General features: G+C 45.0%; 1 protein-coding gene across 1 annotated transcript in view; it reads left to right on the forward strand.

The window, feature by feature from the left end:
• Dscam (DS cell adhesion molecule) overlaps nucleotides 1-20,961 on the forward strand; it is a 690,093-nt gene extending 669,132 nt beyond the window's left edge. The window contains exons 33-35 of the mRNA XM_052159081.1: nucleotides 1,734-1,931; nucleotides 3,974-4,276; nucleotides 20,606-20,961. Of these exons, the coding sequence (XP_052015041.1) occupies nucleotides 1,734-1,931; nucleotides 3,974-4,276; nucleotides 20,606-20,961 (857 nt within the window). The remainder of the gene's footprint in view (nucleotides 1-1,733; nucleotides 1,932-3,973; nucleotides 4,277-20,605) is intronic.
• Nucleotides 20,962-21,385: the final 424 nt, after the last annotated feature.

Consider the following 21,385-nt stretch of genomic DNA (forward strand, 5'->3'; position numbering starts at 1 on the left):
TAGACAGCTCTAAAGACAGACCCTTGGCATCTACCCTGGAGAGACATCCGAGTTCATAGAAGCATGTAATTGAGCATAGGCAGCCATGTCCAAAGTTGGGTCTCGGTTTTTTTCTTTGAAATAGCTGCACCACCGTGTAGTGGTAATGCAACCCTGTAATCCCAGCACTTGGGAAGCAGAGGCAGGTGGATTTCTGAGTTCGAGGTCAGCCTGGTCTACAGAGTGAGTTCCAGGACAGCTAGGACTACACAGAGAAATCCTGTCTCAAAAAAACCACAAAGAGGAAGAAAGAAAGAAAGAAAGAAAGAAAGAAAGAAAGAAAGAAAGAAAGAAAGAAAGAAAGAAAGAAAGAAAGAAAGAAAGAAAGAAAGAAAGAAAGAAAGAAAGAGGAAAGGAAAAGAAAGGAAAGGAAAAGAAAAGAAAAGAAATGAAAAGAAAAGAAAAGAAAAGAAAAGAAAAGAAAAGAAAAGAAAAGAAAAGAAAAGAAAAGAAAAGAAAAGAAGAGAGATAGCTGCACCAGTGCTGATCACAAAGTGGCCAGACTATGCCATTCTAAGAAGCAGAGAATTCAGAAGTGGAAAAGTCCCTTCCAAGACCCTGAACTACTTTTAGTTGGAGTCCCAGAAAAATCACTCCAGTGAGCAGAACATCTCCCCTGGTCCAGGGAATTTCAGGAAAGGTAATACTCTGAACACAATATGTGTTCAGGGCTCAACACATATTGCTACTAGTATGTCCCTTTTCTTCGTTCACCAGGGTTGAACTAAGACCACACTGCCCCATTCACCTGCTGCCCTTAGTTCCAGATTTAAAGAAGACACAAGTCCCTGAAAGCAGCCCACATACATGTGAACCTTGACATCTTTTATAGACAGTTGACACATACTATCCAGATATCATTTAACTATCTGTTGTTCATATTAAATAGTCCAAGTCTTCATCAAAGTTCATCCAATGATGCTCATTGAGAGACATACTGTCACATGCTGGGAGGACATTGGGACAGAAAAAAATGTGGTATTTTGTTTTCAGTGGCTTCAGCTTAAATAGCTGGATAGAAAGTACTAACTGAACTGATAAGTGAACTTGAAACAAGGCTTTAGCAGCCACCATCCTGGACTCAGACACAATTCTTGGTTCACCCTGCAGGGGGCAACCTCCTCCTGTATCTCTCTAAGTCCACCAGTCTTACAGCAAAGGGACCCACCCTATTCCCCCTGGGACCAGCTCTTGACTGACCATGTATGCAATAACTGTTTTTCCAAATGAGATTATGTTCTATGACCCTGGAGTCAAGATGAGGAGGATATAACTTGAGGTGGAGTGGAGAACAGTGTGTAGTCTAGTCTACACTATGGTAAATGAAACTCAGAAAGGAAATCTTGTTCAAACACATTTGGTCAAGTTTCTTTGTCTAATTGGGAGATATTGATATTTAGAAAGTTTAAATGAATGTTTTGGCCATCGTTAATGGCCACAAACAAGGTTCTGATCTAAAGCTTCCAAACCCAAATGGGGTGTTCTTCTGCTTATGGGATTTTTTTTAAAAATACTTAAACATCTGGCAAACTTAGTAAGTAGGTCATGAAAGAGGGCAAGAAGGCTTTCAACAGGAAAATCCAAGGAAGGCTTCCCAGGGGCTTGGCTGAGTGGGGATGCAGGGAGGGGGGTGACAGCTGCTTGCTCTGCTTGACCCCTAAACACACACACACAATCCCCCTTATCTGTTGCAGATCCCACCACCAGGAGGAATGCAAAGGCTGGACCCACGGCAAGAAACCGGTATGCCAGCCAGTGGACCCTCAACAGACCCCACCCTACCATCTCAGCACACACCCTCACCACAGACTGGAGACTGCCTACACCCAGGGCTACAGGATCTGTGGACAAGGAGAGTGACAGCTACAGCGTCAGCCCGTCACAAGACACAGGTGGGAAGGGCATGCTCTCTTCCTGGTCATAGCAGGGCTTCCCAGGCTCCGTGAGAGGGAAGCCCGTGAAACCTTCCTTTCCTCCCGCCTAACTTCTCTCATGAAGGTCACTTTCAAATGACAACCATTTCTCTGCCAGTTCCCAGGCCAAGTGTTCAGCCTTCCCCACTTCCCCATGTGCAAGGCCTTCCTGAGTTCTGCAGGACGAGCCGAAGTGTAGCTCTCTCTTTTGCAGGCGTCTCGAATCTCCCACCCATTCTGCTCTCCCTCGTAGTTCCTACCCAGCAGAGAGAAAGCAGCACTTTTACATCGCACCCACTCAATGGCAGTAATTGCCGATTGTGCTCCGAGGGCGTCTGACCCACTCCCACCCCCAGGGCTAAGCTTGAACTCTACATCCTTCCACAGCAAGGTCACAGCACCCCTATAGGGAACACAGGCTGATCCTTCTGGCAATTAATCAGGTTGATTACAAGATAAACAAGCCATCAGGTTGATGGTGCCAACCACCAAGACTTCATTTCTAAGCATGACCTCCTCTAAACTCTGAAAAGCTATATCTGAATCTAATAGCTATAGAAAAATTTAATACTCACCTTTTTTTTAACTCTTCACAACACACTTCAAAAACAGGGCTCCAAAGGTGTCATGTCACTGTGGGGATTTATTTTTATGTCTGTTATTTCTCTTAGAAGGTTCTCAGAGGTGACTTCAAAACTTTTCTGTAGATTTGAAAGATAGAGACGCCTTTGACTGAGGTGACATGGCCTTGTTGTAAGGCCTGTTTGCACTGGTTTTTGTCCTATTTTCTAGTTCCCATAAAGACTGGTAACAGCAAAGGATGAATCCTAGAGATCAGGAACTGTTCTGCCTCATGAAAATGTCAATCTTCAGTGTGTGTGGTGTGTGTGTGTGGTGTGTATGTGGTATGTGTAATGTGTATATGATGTGTGTGTGTGTGTGTGTGTGTGGTGTGTGAGTGGTATATGTGCGGTGTGTGTGGTGTGTGTGGTGTGTGTGTGTAATATGTATGTGTGGGATGTGTATATGTATGTGTGTGGTATATGTGTGGTATGTGTATGGTGTGTATATGGTATGTATGTATGTGTATGTATGTGTGGTGTGTGTTTGTGTGTGGTTTGTGTATGTGTGTGGTGTATATGTGGTATGTGTATGTATGTGTGGTGTGTGTTTGTGTGTGGTTTGTGTATGTGTGTGGTGTATATGTGGTATGTGTATGTATGTGTGGTGTGTGTTTGTGTGTGGTTTGTGTATGTGTGTGGTGTATATGTGGTATGTGTTTGTAAGTGGTGTATGTGTGTATGTGTGTGCTGTGTGTATATTTGTGTGGTGGGGGGCATGCATACGTGTGGGCACTTGAACATACCCATTCAATTGTACACATAGAGGCCAGAAGTTGACATCAAGTATCTTTTACAATCACCCACATCTTATTTTTTGAGGCAGGTCCCCTCACTGAACCTGGAACTCACTATTTCAGCTAAACTGATTCACCAGCAAGCCCCAGGGATTCTCTTGCCCCTCCTATACCAGTTTTTAGCATGGGTGCAGGAGATCAAACACAGATCCTCATCCTTGCACAACAGACTCTTTACTGACTGGGCCATCTCTCCAGCCTGTCGTCTTCTAAAGATCACCACATCTTCCTTCCAAAGTTGACGCTCATGGAGCTGAACTTCAAAGCTTGGATGTTTATGCCAATTACAGAGCCTCTGCAGTGTAGATGTGTTTGCTGGTTGGAGCAGAAAAGGGTGCTGCAGCATTGACACTGCCTCCCAAGTATCCCTGCCAAAAGCCAAATTGTTTGAGGGGAAGGTTTTGCTTAGCTTATTTATAAAAATACCCAGGGCTGAGACATCTGACTGCAGTAACTGGTCTTGATGTGCAGTCCCTGAACTTTGTTGATACAATGTATCTGCCTGCAGATTACAGCCACAAACCAGGAAAATCATCCATCCAGTTGGTCCAAACATAGGCTACCAACTCACCGCTGCCTCTCTTTTCTCTCCCCCTTGATACAGACCGAGCAAGGAGCAGCATGGTCTCCACAGAAAGTGCCTCCTCTACCTATGAAGAACTAGCCAGGGCTTATGAGCACGCCAAGATGGAAGAGCAGCTGAGGCATGCCAAGTTCACCATCACAGAGTGCTTCATATCTGACACGTCCTCCGAGCAGTTGACGGCAGGGACAAACGAGTACACGGACAGTCTGACCTCCAGTACCCCTTCAGAATCGGGGATCTGCAGATTCACTGCGTCCCCCCCCAAACCTCAGGATGGAGGACGAGTGGTGAACATGGCGGTTCCAAAGGCCCACCGGCCAGGTGAGGACCGTTGCTTAGAACATCTATCTACCGTGACCCACACTCAGTTACGACACTGGGTGGGTATTCTGCTTACTGACTAGTTGCTGCAGAACAAATCACTGCAACAATTATTTGCCAAAAACAGCAATGTCCATTTATTTTATTTATGAATCTGAGATCAGGTCAGAGTCTAGTGAGGAAAGCAGGCAATAACTGTGGGATCTGTTCCAAAAAATGGCTAACTCAACTGCCAAGTCTCTTCCAACCATATCTTCCATGTGACTCATTCCAGAAAGTGGCCTGAGCATCCTCCTAACGTGGTGGGTTAATTCTAAGTTCAAGCATTCTAAATGACAGACAGTGGAAACAGCCATGTCCTTAAGGTTGGTGGGAAACTGAGTCAGTTTACCATCACTATAATCAATCTTTCTAGATTTTTAGAATCCCCTTTGTTAGGAAAGGGGATTTATTCAGCTCATAGTTCCGGAGGTCTGGTGGCATGGTGCTAACATCAATTACTATGAAGTGAGGCCCTCACAGTAAATGGCATTTGGGGGGTGGTATACATGTACAAAAAGGCCACACAGTGAGACAAGAAGTTACCATATGTGAAAAGACTCTCAAAATAGATAGTTCTTAAGGTAACTAATGCAGAACCACCTGAAGCCTCATCAAGGGCAGGATCCCATGACCTACCACTTCTTATGATCCCACCACCTCCCAGCATTAGCACTCTAAAAACCAAGTTTCCAGCACAGGTGGCCTTGGATACACACTCAGCCATCCCCAACCCTAGCACTGACAACATCTTTTACACCATGGTGTGGCATCCAGGCAGAGCCCAGGGAGCTCAGGGTTGAAAGAAAGATATCTCTCTGATTGATGAGAAGAGTCAATGGTCAAGAGCTGTGTTTTAAAGACTGTTTCATTGGGGGCTTTTGAAAAGGGATGAGTCTTAGCAGGAGTCAGTACTAGGGACCTCCTTTACCAAGGTACTCATTGAAGATGACAGAAACTGGAAAACGTAGTCAAGGACTAATGCCACTTCAGCTTCACCTCATGTGGATACTCTGGGCTTACGAGTGAGAGCTAAAACTTTACGCTTGATAAGAGAGGATAGACAAAGCCCAGGAGTCAAAGGTCTAGTCTTTCAAAGTGCTGGCATATCCAAGGTCTAAGCTAAAAGAAAAGGACCTGGATACACCCACATGACCACAGATATGGAGAAGGCCCTGGTTGGGCCTTGTGTCCAATGAAGAGTTTTCTGTAGAAACTCAGTTATTACATGTTGGCTGTCAGACTGACAAACCATGTCCAGCACAACTGAAGCAAAGCTCAGACTGAATCCACCGGGCCAGTGGGATGCTAGCGTAAGGAAACACCTTTTTTTGTTTTGTTTTGTTTTCCCATCTGTAAAGGCTGCCCCATATCCTTTCCTTCATAGACCAGCCAAAGATACACACTCAGCATGACGCCATTTTTCCTGAGCCACGGCACTGGAACTATTTCAAAAAATATATATACATCTCTCTTTAAATTATGTTCCCTATGTTGAGTCTTATGACATAGGACAAAACTGAAATAAGGCCCTAATAAATGCATAAAATATGTAAAATGAGAATTACCTTCCAGCAAGCAATCTCCCAGATGGACTTGAAAGTTGTAGCAGCTACAATAAGGAGGAGTCCTAACTTCCATTTTCACTCTGTCTGCCTCTGCAGGGGAGAGCTTAGGCTGCTGTCGCCCCTGTGTGTGTGTTCATTCATGTGTTTTGTTCATTAAAAGGCAAATGAAGATCAGATATGATAATGGTTTTTGGACCTTGCTCATCCTAGAGGTGACAAAAGCAGCAGGAGGCGGCATGAGCCACTGGGCACCTCCTGGCAACTGCAGTTGGGCATGATGCTGCCATAGCATTGCTCTGGGTTTGTACATGAGCACACTGCCAAATGCAGAGAAGCAGGAAAGAGAGAGAGTATTCTGGGGTACCAGCAGGCCTCCAGATAGCTGTTAGAATCCCCGGAGTATAGGAAGCTCCACACATGCCTCTGGGGGCTTCTTCCTATCTTGGTGGCCATCAAAGTCCTGAAAGCACCCATTCCATCTACACAGCCTGTTTAACTACTCTCTGCTCTCCTATAAGAGACCATACCACCACTTCTCCTTCGGGTGTGATTTGAGCCATAGAAAATGCTTCCTGGTAGCATGACTGCCCTATAAGTCATTAAAGGCCTGACCTTTCTCTCTGATGGTATGCCGTCTGTATGACTGGGTCAAGAATTTCTTTTATTTAAAGTTTATACTTTGTTTGTGACATTGCTACCTAAGGGCATGCCAGACATCGCCACAAAGTGCCTGTCATCTTAATGCATCATTTAAGGTTAAGTGATTTTTATAACTTTAGATATGAATAATTTCTTCAGTCAATGTGAGTTCTGATGTCCACAAACTTTTTGTCTAAGCCACAGGACTGGATTTTTATTGGATCTTTAGAGAGAGATTTCATCCTCTGGGAAGCTTTCTGTTATTCCATCTCAATCCTTCAGGTGTTCTGCATTAGTTATCTTAAGAACTATCTATTATTAATATATTAATGATCTGAGGCACAGAACTGGTTCTGCAGGATCCCAGGTCTGGCGTGAGAACAGGTCTGAAGACGTAGAACAGGTAGATCAAATACAGCACAGAGGATTTCCTGATGGAATTATGGTCCTAGGTGACAGTGAGACCAGATTAACCTTTCTGATTTGGGTCAGAAAATTGAAGGCCATAAGGTCAGGCAGCAGTGACATCAGTCAGCCCTAAATGCACCAAGCACATACATAATGTCCAAGCTAATGAAGGAGAGTCTGTCGCAGCTCCGGTACCAGAATCTGGCCGTAAAAACCCACATCCCACTCCAAAGGTCTTCTCTATTTTAATATCATGCTGTGAGGATTATGCGGGTCACTGAGGAGCAGCTGTGACAGGGATGCACCAAAATGTCTGCATCCTTGTCAAGTGGAAGACATGCAAAGCAGAAGGCTGCCCACAGTCTCTTACTGCGCTTACCTCCTTCAAGCCAGCAGCTCTTTGACTTTAACTGACCCACCTAACCCTAACCCTAACCCTAACCCTTCCCCTGTGCGCCTCTGAGTTCTGGATGAGGAATGATATCTTCTGCTTCTGAGCACAGCTTTACCTTTGTCTGCATAGCTTTTTCTTCTCCACCAGCTCTTCATTTTATTGCCTTATCTCTTTACTTTGCCTGTCTGCAGTACCAACGATTTGGATTCCAAACTTTCAAATTCCCTACAAATGGGGATCAAGTCATATGCATGTCTAGATAGAAGAGAGAGGTCTTGGATATGTTTATCTTTCTCTCCCAGGGTCTATAGATATCTCATAGGCACCCAGGCAGTGTTCAAGAAATAGTTTTAAATTAATTAACACAGTTGGAATCGACACATAGTGCTATGCCTGTGTGTAGTGCATAGACATTATTGAATATGTCTTCATATTCAATGTTGTGTTCATGACAAGATTGAGCAATTGGTTAATATCTTAATTGCCAGAAGTAATTAGTCAGATATAATCAAATACAAAAGGACATTCAAGTTTATGCCAACATGCTTTTAAGAAAAAAAAAAAATGACGTATTTTCCCTCTTGCCCTTGGCAAATCCAAACAGATCACTTCCAGATAGAGGATAATCCCTCATGAGTCAGAGTCTAGCTTTACATTTTAATAATAATGTCTGGCTTGAATTTTTAAGATATGTACACTTTATTACTAGGATGTGCTTACTTTCTTCAGTCAGGGCTAGCTATTCACAACTTAGAAAACACAAAGAAGTTCAAACTATATTCCTATGAGAAATTGCTGGAATGTTCGAGGATCTGTCTCCTTGATTATAGAGCCCCCGTCTTAGTTTTGTGAGTATCCTAAGCCACTTTCTGTTGCTCTCTGGGCAAAGCTTCTCACTTAGTTGTGATGTTCGTCCTGTACACCTGAGCCATGACACAGAGGGCTTGACAAATCAACTCATGGCCCAGGCTCCCTTCATCGCTGGCCCAGCAGCCTCAGGGAAAGCAAGGACCCTAAGGTATCTGCACCTGTACTCTATAACATGGCTTTAAATACATCCATCCATTCCAGCACTCCACCAAAGATGGCTTTGAGGTCCTACCTGGTCAATGGTTTGCCCATCTAATAGCTACTATCTAGAGCGTCCACCAGATAACCAGCTATTGGATGCAGTTGTTGGACTGTAATTTAGGATTCCTTCATCTTGTTTTGTTGCCCTCTCCTAAATGTATGAGTTTCAGCTATAAGAGAGGGTGAAGAGCAGTGTGTGTGTGTGTATGTGTGTGTGTGTGTGTGTGTGTGTCTAGGCACTACTTTACTGGGAGACCTCTGACTCTTTCGTTCCAGCTTGACTTTAGATTTTAGTGATTTTGAATTTTTAGGCCCTGTACATCTTAAGGCAGTTACTAGAATGAGCTTTATTGCTTCTGTTCTATGAATTATTTATTGGGTATCTGCTGAATGTCTTGGAAGCTGAGAATATGATATGAGACAGACTCAGAAAGACCCCTATCTTATAAGAAGCTATAATGATGTGATTGCATGAGCCAAAGCCTAAGCTTTAGGTCATGCTAAGTGCTTGCCGAAAGGGAAGTAGCTTAGGTACGGGGTGTAATCTAGCAGTGGGTATCTTGGCAAAGATGGTTAGAGAAGTCTCACAGAAGCAATGAGTTGTAAATTATACGAGAAAAGAGCATAGGGAAGACCCTGTGTGACTATGGTCCAAAAGCAGACCAAATAAAGGTCCAAATAAAGGTTGGAGGGATCTTGGGGGCTACAGTGTGGGTCAAGGGATCCATCTGACCCACTGAACACAGGCAAACATCCACATGCGCACAGGGATGGCAGTTTAGGAGCCAGGCTAGGAGACTGAGCCTCTGCAGTTTATAATAGAGCAATGTGCTCATCCCTGCTCTTTCCTAGAAACCAGATCTCCCTGACAGATAGTTGCAGCTTGGCTTCTTATAGATTTCCCTAGGATTCTAGTCTGTTCTCAGGGAATAGTCCCTCAGTGTGCTCAATACTGGAAAGACGTCTTCTCAATGTTGCTATTCTTAGAATTCCAAGTATATGACCTACTTTGCTTTCTATTGTGATAAAGACCCATGACCAAAAGATACTGGGGGAAGAAACAGTTTATTGCATGTACACGTCCCAATATAGTGAGGGAAGTCAGGCCAGGAATTCAGTCAGAAGAGGCAAGTACCACAGAGAAACACTGCTGACTTCCTTACTCTCCATCACTGCTTAGCTTGCTTGCTTGCTTTTACCACCCAAGACCATCTGCCCATGGGCAACACTGCCCTCAGGGGGCTGGACCCTCCCACACCAATTATTAATCAAAACAGTACCACAGACACGTCCCTATGGGCCAGTCTGATGGAAGCCCTTCCTCCAGTTCCTCCCCTCAGGTTATTCTAGTTTGTGTCAAGATGACAGAAAAATAACCAGCTACTCCATTTTTCTTGAGACAAAAGTTGAGTATCTACATTCCTAGGTTTTCAGCAGCCACCCCCTCTACTGTCCTGTCCCTGCTGTCGAGAGCAGCCTTCTGTCCCTGAGACTCTAACATTGCTAAGTGCTCTGCAACATATATGTAGCCATTCCTGTTGCTTGGGCTATTAGTCATGCCCTCCCTCTACATATGTACTCTTGGCTACAACTGCATTTTCTTTGGCTTCCTATGCCCAGTGGGCAGCTTGATGCTTTCTTGAATGATTTACTGGGGTTAGGTTCTAGTTGTTGGAGAGCTGAAAGCTGTATCAGTCTTTTGGGAGGTGTTAAGTCTCAAAACCTTGCCCTGATGGACCAATGATATAAAGAACAAAAAGGATACCTGTGTCCCTGTGAGTAACCAGAGGCAGCTTCCAGAGTCCTTTGCCACAGAAGACAAGCAAAAAAAGCTCAATATGATGACTTAAAACTCACCATAAACCCCATCAGAATGCATATATGTAAACAACTACTGTTGACTGACTCTCTTTAATATAGAAAGATATTGAGTATTATCCCAACTCATGAAGTATTAATATATTTAACTAATACCTCTCAGGATCTCATTGGTTTATCTGAATAATATGTCATAATAGGGGCTGCAAAGAAGGGATCCTGAAAAATACCACAGATAAATCTTTTAAAAATATCTAGGAAATTGGACAAAACTCTACTATAAAGACAGGCATGCCTATGCACACACTGTGCGTGAGTGTGTGTGTGTGTGTACACATATCCAGCATCATAAAAGTCTACAGAATATTCTGTAGAGACAAGAAAGGAGAATACTACCTTTTAACATGGTTCTTCCAATATCATATTGTAATACATCTCAGATGCCCAGCTGGAAAAAAAAAAAGACATAATTTCAAGAAATGTAGCCATTAAGCCTTTCCATGGCTCCCTTCTGCTCTTGAGATAGAATCTGGCAAGACACTGAAGAATCAATCCCTCATCTTTCCCATGATTTTCCCTTGATTTTCCCTTGGCTCTCTACTCTCCAACCTTTGGCCCCTTAAAACCCTGAGTTCAGTTCCACTTTAACTCAGCTCCTGATGAGTGGTGGTCCTAGGTCTGCCATCTTGTTTGCTGTGGTTGAAAGTGGAGACTGTTAAAGTGCTTTATAGCACTGATCAAGTACAAGCCCCTAGCCCAGACTTCCACTTGAGTCAGCTGCCAGTATATGCTTCCTGAGAGGTCCTCTTGGGAAAGGTAGGTCTGTCTTAGAACCTACTTCCCTTCCCAGTGTTCTCAGTAGGTAACCCAGTACCCTTGCTCGTGAGCTCTCGGCTGCCTTGAGTCCAAAGAAGAGTTTCTGATCCCAATATAGGCTACTTTGCTATTGAAGACTGTTGAACTGTGACCAGCTCAAAGTCTTACCCCATACCTCAGTGTAGTTTTTAAAAGTTCATCAGCAAGTAGGAAGATCACAATATCAATGTACTCTTAAAAATGCATGAAGACTCCAAACCGCAAGCCAAGAACAGTAACTGAGCCCAAACTCTGGGCCCTCTGATATTAATGTCACATTATTTATTTAGAACTTTTCCTCGTTGCTGTTTGGGAGTGAAGACTCATTTACAGAGAGATTGGTTTACAAGGTTTTTTATTACCATGGTGTGACATTAATATTAAACTAAGAATGTGTTAGATCCCATCTGCCCAAGCTGAGAGCAGAGTCCACAGAGGCCTTCCATCACAATCTCCTTAACTGCAATGTTGCAAGGCTCATCTCCACAGTCATCACCGAAGTTGTTAGAACTCGAGGTCTAAATGCCCTCTGCTGCTTAGTTCTGCATCAATATCCAGCCACATCCAAGCGCAGACATCAAAGCCTTGTTAGAAATTGATGAAAGATGTCTTTTATGTCTCCCAGGAGGCAATTTGTGTCCCCTGAGAACTGTGGTACACTTAGCTTTTCCATGAATTTGGGACAGTGTTTATGTAGCTTCCTGGTTCCTGGATAACAAGGTTTGGCAGAAGAAAAAGGAAAGGCAGCTTCAGAGCACAATATAGCCATGATGCCCAGCCCTTAAAGTGCATGAAGTTAATTCTTCCACAGAACACACTAACCCTACAATTTCCAGAGCAGATATACTTTAACCATGTTACAGGTGAGACTGATTAGTACATAAGATTCTATCAGGCTGAAAACCTTAAGATATTTTCAGTGCCCCTGCATGTGACTGTGGCACTTAGGGCAGGGGTGGGGGGATATCCCAGAGCTGTTTGGAAGCAGAGGAGAGATGAGTGTGAACTTGCAGATCTTGACCCTTCCAGTTCACTCAGCAGCCACCTCACCAGTGTCACTGGGAAAAAAACACCTGGTCTTTGGCTCTGACCACTGTATGAATGACCCATCATCCCATGGTCTTCCAGGAAGGTCAGGCTCCCATGGGCTGGTATGTTGTAAACAATAGTGCCCTACACAGGTTGAGTTCAGTATGTCCCATGTAGAACCAGAAGGTAAGAAGAGCCTGCTTACAGTTGTGTCAACTTTCACCATTCAGACTGAGAGCTCCTAACAGCAATAGCATCAATACTTGAGGCAGGGTAGTTATCTGTGTTACTGGGGGTCCTGATCACTCCCTACCCTCTACCCGTAGATACTAGTAGCATACCTCCCTACCCCTCCCTCCCATAATAATAATGTCATATATCCTCATTGGTGAGGTCAACCTCGTAACTGGCCAAGACCAGAGACGTCTGATTTGTGTGGTGTGTAAAAATTGGTCATGGGGTCAGGGGACAGGGACAAGGTAGGTAGACTTGACTCCTCTAAGATTTCTGTAAGCATTCTGATGGATTTTGCCCTCTCCATTCCAGAAATGACACCAGGCTTTGTACATGAGTCTGAATACATTGAGAAAGTTTAAGAAGTTTTTAGCTAACAGGAGGCAACATTTACACAGAGCAGCTTGCACACCATCAGGACAGACAGGGCTGTCCTGACTGTCCCCTTCCTTGGTGGAGGATGACAAGCTCTGAGCCTTAGGTGCTGACGGATGAGAGGCTGTAGTGGCAGGATTTGTGTCTAGTAGGGGTCAGGAAGGCAGTAATTACATCTGTATGTTGGCTAGTTAGGAGAAGGGGAGAAATCGATGCCAGCTTACTTAATCTGGACTTTCAGAAACATTACTGTCACTGAAGGTCCCCAGAGGGCTGCGGCAGGGGATGAGAAATGAAACATTGTATCAGAAAATAGCACACAGTACTGAGTTAATAGCTAAATCACCTTCATCCCTTGAGGCATGAGTCAAATCCAAGGCTGGGCTCCTCCTGGACGGGGCACTGGTGGGTGCCATTTGTCATCTGTAGCAAGGCCCAGGGGGAAATATGTAAGAAAGAATGCCTAGAACAAGTGTATATCATCATTTCAGCGGGTTGCACAATATGTTTGAAGCTGAGAAGGGTGTATTCCTCGAGTGTAGTGCACGGGTCTATCACACTCACCTCCCTGACTTCTGGTGAGTCACAAGAGGCTTGTCTTCTCCACAGCTTTTCTCTATCCCATCTTTACTTCTCTCTATGTCTCTCTATGACTGTGTTTCCTCTTCTTGTCTTCTGCCTCCATCTTCCTGCATGTATCCTTCTCTGTGATCTCAGTTTTCTACTGTTCCTCCACTCCTTTGGCTGTCTCTCATGTGGTGAAGGCAGGCCTGCTCTCACCACACCCTATCCCACCCAGCCCAGTCTCACACACTACCATATGCTTAGCATCTTTTCCTCTGCCTCAGCTTCCTACTGTCCGGCTGCTTTGCTGGCACAGAGGTGTGGACTCCAAGAGCAGAGAGCAGAGGGTCTTGATGGGTGTGCAGATATGTACTTCAAAGTTGCCTGAGTTGATAGTGGGTTGTGTTTCAAAGGCCCAGCTGGGACTCCAGTAAGCCTCTGCCATCAAGCCTGTGTTCCTGTTTGGCTTGGGAAGGAGGTATTCACTGGGTTGAGGAAACTTAGGAATAAGCTAGAAATGCAAGCAGTTGGGTAAGCAGAGACAAAGGAGATGGAGGATAAGGAATGGGATGCAGGTCCTCTTCACCTCTTCACGGGTATTTTTCCGCTTTCCTGATCTCTCCCCCTAAATGACTAATACCGCTCACTCCAAAGCCATGTTGCAGACTGCAGCCTGCTCTCTGCAGACAGTGTGAGGACTGCGCTTTGATTCTAAGGTTTGTGCAGCACCAGATCCCACACTCAGGATGCTCAGGGTAGACGTACCTGCCAAAGGTACCACCCTGGTATATAATCCAGGTACATATATGGAGTTCATAGCAAAAGGGCTCTTGCATTGCTGACTGATGGTGCTTTCAAGTAGTGGCAACACAGAGGATCCTGGCTGGCCAGCCTGGGGTGTATTTCCTCTGTGGAATTAGAGGAGCTGCAGGAAGCCAGATCCAGTGAGCCCTCCCTGCCAGGATCTGGGTTGCCTCTGGGGCCAGATCAACAGGGTCTGCTTCTGAAGGGTAAGAGAGCAGACAAGGGGCCGTGGCTCCGGTTTGGCAGAGAAGGAAGGAGGGATGGCAGATGGCACCAGCGCCAGCGTCAGCTGGGCTTCTCCAGGCTCCCAACATTATCAAGAACTTTCTGTAGCTTCTTCAACCTTTTCTCTTCCCTAGGCTGGTGGAGGCTGATATGACCAATGGGAAAGGAGGGGGTGTGTCTGCTGATGGGGAGACCTAAGCCCATCACAGACAATAAGAATCGGTATCAGTTTCCCGGGCTTGCTGTGACAAGTCACCACAAACTTGGGAGCTTAAAACAGATTTATTCTCTCGCAGTTCTAGAGACCAGAAGTTCAAAGTCAAGACACCAGCTGACACATGTCCCTCTGAGGGCTCTAGGTAAGAGCACATTCATGGCCAACCCCAGCTCTGCTGACTCCAGGTTACCCCTGGGCTCACGGCCGCACCTCTCTGGCTCGGCTTCCATCCCCTCATGGCTCTCCCGCTGTGTCTCTGCACCACCCACATTCCTCTGCCTGGCTCTCCGAGACACGGGTCACCGGATTTAAAGCCCATATTAAATCCAAATGATCATTTCTCAGGTCACCTAACTTCATCCCATCTGCAAAGGCCACTTCTCTGGGTGAAGCCACACTCAGAGTCCTGGGCTTGTGTCCACAGGGACCACTAATTGGCTCTCTTGTTCTTCTGATAGACCTCTACCTCTAAACTGCTGTTCTGTGATGAAACTTGCATGTGAACTACTTAATGGAGGCCTTGCCATAGACCGCCATAGTGCATACATGTATTCCCAGAACCTAGCCCAGATCTATACCAGTGATGCTTGGACTGTCCTTCCAACCTCCAGAATGCACTTAACAGCCATTGGAGTCAAGAATGAATGCCTCCCATATGATACAGACAGGTAGGGAGGCAGGACAGGCAAGTATGCCAGTGTCCAGTAGTCATCTCCTACCCTGAATTCTTCTCTTCCAAGAGCAAACATCTTAGTGGAGACTTTGATATGTATAGGCATCTGAGGAATGTAGGATCTAAAAAGACTTCCAGACAATCCCATCTTCCCATCCGTATTTAACTAGTATGTGGGCTTAGATTTCAATCGACATGAAATGCTGACCATAAACACAGCTCAGTGTTGCCTTCCCCCGGCGCTTCCTTCCCCATAAGCACATGCATTATTAAGCATGTCCGTTTGATGCACTCACTCAGCTGAAAGAGCCGCTCTGACCACTGATTAGAGAACAGTCCACGTTTGAAAAAAAAAAAAAAAGCCAATGAGAGCAACTGCCTAACTCTATATAGCTTTACCTGTTAACTCCTGTTCCTTAAGAGATATTCGATGATCAGAGCTGCTTTGCTGACCTGCAAAGAGACCTAGCTCTGAAGATCTTTCCAGTTTCATCATGAAAGATCTGTGCTTTACAAACCTATCAAAAAAACCTTTTTGGTCACTATACCAAAAGAGAGAACTCTGATGCTGCAGGCAGAAATCTTAGGTAGCATGTTTTTAAACTATTTATTTACATACTCATTATATGAACATAAGTGTGCATGTGTGGAAGTCACACAACTACTTGTGGAAATACTTTCTTTCCTTCTGCCATCTGGGTCCTGGGAATCATATTCAGGCCTCCAGGCAATGTGGCAAGTGCTTTTCTCTGCTTAGCCATCTTGCCAGCACGGGGCATGGTGATCTCATTTCAAACATGTTTGTCTCAATCTGCCCAATCCCCAAATTAGAGCAATCTGGAATCCGCTTGGGACTGAGATGCTACAAGCTTTTTAAAGTTCATGACTGTCCAGGGTGCAGAGTGAATGGGTGAAGATCAAGGCCCAAGTATGTTGTAGCACATTAGAAATATCCTAAGCATGCAAGAGGGAGTCAGATCTCAGAAGCAGTCACAGAGCATCTTAACCTGGCCCTTTAAACAACCCCGAATAAACACTGGGGACACTAGGGTAAAAATAATCATACAGTTGAATAAAAGAGTAAATCAGTATAATTTGCCCATTGGAATAAACATTCACTTTTAGAGAACTAGATATATAAGATTTCACACATTTCAAAATTGGTCCAGTAGCATGCATAGATCAATCAATAGAGCAAGCATCCCTCACATTAAAAATGATTTTCCATCCTACTTATATGCATGCATAGGTATGCGTGGTTTGTGCATGTGTGCATGGTGTACTTCACTCTCCTCCCTATTCCTTAAGGCAGGATGGCTCACTTGACCCCAGAGCTTGCCAGTATGCCTTAGTGCTGCCATCCAGCTTGCTCCAGAGAGCCTGTCTCTATCTGTAATCTGGAATTACAGGCAAACAGTCATGCCCACCCAACAATGAATGATCTGGATTCTAGAGATCAAAACCCCAGTCTTTGTGGTTAGGGCGTTAACACATTTTTCCACTGGACCATCTTCCTAGTCATCTGTCTCATTTCTAAATGGCATATCTGTTAATGGTTTTAGTAGGAACAAAGCTATTCTTCAGCTTTGATTGAGGAAGCTGAAGAATAGATCCATTACTATAAGGAAGAAAATTTAAGACCATAAGGTTTCATTTTTTTTATAATTTTTTTATTCGATATATTTTTTATTTACATTTCAAATGATTTCCCCTTTTCAAGCCCCCCACTCCCTGAAAGTCCCATAAGCCCCCTTCTCCCCCCCTGTCCTCCCACCCACCCCTTCCCACTTCCCCGTTCTGGTTTTACCCTATACTGCTTCACTGAGTCTTTCCAGAACAAGGGGCCACTCCTCCTTTCTTCTTGTACCTCATTTGATGTATGGATTATGTTTGGGGTATCCCAGTTTTCTAGGTTAATATCCACTTATTAGTGAGTGCATACCATGAGTCACCTTTTGAGTCTGGGTTACCTCACTTAGTATGATGTTTTCTAGCTCCATCCATTTGCCTAAGAATTTCATGAATTCATTGTTTCTAATGGCTGAATAGTACTCCATTGTGTAGATATACCACATTTTTTGCATCCACTCTTCTGTTGAGGGATACCTGGGTTCTTTCCAGCATCTGGCAATTATAAATAGGGCTGCTATGAACATAGTAGAGCATGTATCCTTATTACATGGTGGGGAATCCTCTGGGTATATGCCCAGGAGTGGTATAGCAGGATCTTCTGGAAGAGAGGTGCCCAGTTTTCGGAGGAACCACCAGACTGCTTTCCAGAGTGGTTGTACCAATTTGCAACCCCACCAGCAGTGGAGGAATGTTCCTCTTTCTCCACACCCTCTCCAACACCTGCTGTCCCCTGAATTTTTAATCTTAGCCATTCTGACTGGTGTAAGGTGAAATCTCAGAGTTGTTTTGATTTGCATTTCCCTAATGACTAATGAAGTTGAGCATTTTTTAAGATGCTTCTCCGCCATCCGAAGTTCTTCAGGTGAGAATTCTTTGTTTAACTCTGGTAAAGTTAAATTCTTATATTTTTTTCAGGAGCAAATCCTGTCCTTTTCACATTAGCCTCTGCACATGTCTCCTCTGTATGAAGCAAGTACCCAAAACCCTGTTCAGAAGGATAGTAAACTGTGTCACTTCACTCCACCAGAGGGTCATAGCCACTTTACTGAGTGTTTGTGACTTGGCTCCCACAGGACTCGGTCTTATGTGTGAAGTCAGCACTGAACTAGAGTGTGTCGAATTTCACAAGCCAATCTCAGAGAGCTTGGCCAGGACATCCGGGTGACTGACACATGGTGGCTCTCAATGAAGACGTGTAATTCCTCATCAGTCTTTTCAGTCTTTAAGAGGGCAAAGACAGCCTGAGGAAGCCAGTCAGGGAGTGTAATCGTCGTACCACCACCACCACGCCAGTGTGACACACAAAGGAATCATTTGGCAAATTTCCAAAGAATAGGGTCACTCTTCCTCACATTCTGGGGAAATCGGAAGGAGACTGGTGTTATTTTAAGGAGAGGAAATGGTCCTCTAAGGTGCTTTTCAGTGCTTAGGTTTACTTCTCCCTAGAAGCCTTATGCCATAGATTATGGTGCCTGACATCCTGCTGACTGTTCAGAGGAGAAAGCAGAGAAGTTTCTGGGGTGCCACGTTTACCCTTGCTGTAGACAACCTAGATGGGGACCTTGAACTTACAGGAAGTTGGGGAGCCCCAGGAATATTTTGAAGCAAAATAAGCAGGAACTTTCAGCCCTTTTAGTCAGAAAGGTAGAGAAGCTGAGCTGTGCTAGGGATGTCTTGGGAGAAGCCCAATCCCTCCAGATTCAGCATGTCTGCCCATCCTCTAGCCTGCCATCCTTCCCCAACACAGCATTTCATGATCAGAGGTTTGTTTTTGTTTGATTCTGTTTATACAACAAAATACCAAAGGTAGGTTAAATTTATGAAGAAAATGAGTTGTTTTAACTCTATGTTGAAGGCCTAACCTACAAAAACCATAATGCTGGCCCAGGGCAAATGGTGGAAATGTGACAAGAAAGTCACCCTCTTACCACAGGAAGCCAGTTAGAGGCTGAGACCTATATCTCTTCCAAGGTCCCTCCCCAATTATCCAAAGGCCCTCCACTAGACCTGAGGCCCAAGTCTCCAATGTATGAAAGCATACACATCACAGTGCAGTCTACCATCCGCCCTCTCTTCTGAGCTTAGAACCTGGAGGGAGTCACACTGGACTCACCCTTCCCCTTCCACAGCGTAGCTTCACACTTAAAGAGAGTGATTAGTGCATCTTCCAGGATAGCAGAGAACTAAATGCCAGGCTGAGTCCAGCTCAAGTCACAGCTCATGGCTGCCTTCAGAGGCTCACCCCAGTATGCCATTTGCAGGGGGTGGTGGGATAGACTAATAACTCTACTCAAGGTTGTGGAGATGTAGACAAAAACAATTCAAAAGATACCATTAAAACAGAGTAACCAGGAGAGGAAAGTATCAGACAAACAAACAAACAAAAACAGGTTTTGATGTCTAAAAAAAATGCTGACGACGTTAAGCAATGTTAGCCATACAGGAGAATGGGGTATTTAGGGTCTGAGAGGCCATGAGGACTGGTCTTTCTGGCCTGGATTTGCAAACTGCAGCATCTTACATTCGGGGTGGGTATCTATATACACAAAGCTTCCGAAGTCCATGCCTAGGACTCAGGAGATCACAGTAAAGGGAAATAGTGATAAGTGATGGCACAAGCACCTGGACCCCCCAAAGGAGGCTGAGGAGAGTTCCATGGTGTGAGGCGGATGGGATGCAGTAGAGGAGAGGAGTGAAGAGTGGCAGCCAGAGGCACAGAGGCAGCTGGGAGAGAGACCACAGAGCTGAGGCAGAAGAGTGCTAATGGCATCAAGCCTCGCCAGGGTTGAAGCAATGACAACTGGAGGCAGGGTGACCTCCAGGATGAAGGCTTCTGTCCTTGAAAGCTGCAGATGTCACATCAGATAGTTCAGAGTTAAAAGGAAGTGGATGGCAAGTTAGAGGAAACACAAGGGGTTTCCTGGGAAATTAAGGGAGATTAGGAGAAGGAAGGGAGGGTGCAGGGATCATGATACAGACCTAGAAGAGCAGAATAAAGTAGAGAGAAGCAGAGACTTCAGTGTTTACCACAGAAAACTGTAGCCTGGTGACAAGACATCATGGAAAAGTAAGGGACTGTGAGGAGAAAGCCACCAGGGTGGCCTTGTCTGTTAACAATAGGAGAATCCCAGAAGGAAGGAAGCCTCCACAAGTGGGGGTGTTGGAGGCTAGCATCAAGTACCCCCTTTCCCTAAAGCCAGTTCTCTTGAAGGAGAAAGGAAGGTGTGGTCTAAGCTGTTCTGATCTCCTCCGCAGCATGGCCAAGACAGAGGGGATGAAGGGCAGAGTCGGGAGAAGCCTTGAGGAGAAGGCTGGGTGCTGGGTGGTTTTCACCTCCATCTATTATCCACAGCTGCCTAAGGTCACACGGCTCCACAGATGGTCAAGAGTAGAGCCAGGAGTCCTTTTCTTCTGCATCTTTGGGGCTCTGCCCTCCAACCCCTGGCAACCCATACTTTCAGTCACATGAGGGGTTGGTCTCACAGTTCATATCCAGCAGACTTATTGCCTCTGGTATACGTTGATCTTCTGGTAAGGGTGTCCAGACCTTGTTAGCTTCATGTCTCGGGCTCTCCTAATGCAGAACTAGTGTCCTGTGGACTATGGGAAAGAAGCCGGAAGACCATTGCAGGTGTTTCTCTGAAGTTCCCTCTAATGAGGTATCTTAAGGAATGTCCCAGTACAGCAGGAACTCTTTCTCTAAAGTTTCCACTGTTGGTCTCCAAGGTGTTCTACCCAGGTAAGCAACTGGAGAAACCATCTAACTCTCTGTGTTTGTCTCCAGGTGACCTCATACACCTGCCTCCATACCTACGAATGGACTTCTTGTTAAACCGGGGCGCACCAGGCACCAGCAGGGACCTGAGTTTAGGACAAGCGTGCTTGGAACCCCAGAAAAGTCGGACCCTGAAGCGCCCCACGGTCCTTGAGCCCACCCCTATGGAGGCCTCCTCCTCCACCTCTTCCACAAGAGAAGGACAGCAGTCGTGGCAACAAGGGGCCGTGGCCACCTTACCTCAGCGAGAGGGTGCAGAGCTGGGACAGGCAGCTAAAATGAGCAGCTCCCAAGAGTCACTGCTGGACTCCCGGGGCCATTTGAAAGGAAACAATCCCTACGCAAAATCTTACACCTTGGTATAACACATGGCGCCGGCTGGACAGTGGTTGTAAATACAATTTAAACGAGCCAATCAAAGCTACCTTTTTTTTACGGAATTCCAATATTTATAATTAAAGAAAATTGCCAAAATATATTAAAAAAAAGAAAGAAAGAAAGAAAGAAAGAAAGAAAGAAAGAAAGAAAGAAAGAAAGAAAGAAAGAAAGAAAGAAAGAAAGAAAATACTGAAACCACAGACAGCGCAAAGACTACTCTGCTTTTTTTCCGTCTGAGTGTGGGCTCCATCTGCCTGGGCATCTGAGTTTTGGGGAAAGAAGTCCAGTTTTATGATTTTCACAGGCTATAGCATTTTTACTGATTTTCTACAAAATGCATGGGGACTCATTAAACCTTCTGAACAGAAGAAGTTCTAGCACACAAGAGTCAAAAAAGGAAATGGGGGGAAC

This window comes from Apodemus sylvaticus, chromosome 15 (assembly GCF_947179515.1).
Source record: "Apodemus sylvaticus chromosome 15, mApoSyl1.1, whole genome shotgun sequence".
In the NCBI taxonomy this organism is placed as follows: Eukaryota; Metazoa; Chordata; class Mammalia; order Rodentia; family Muridae; genus Apodemus; species Apodemus sylvaticus.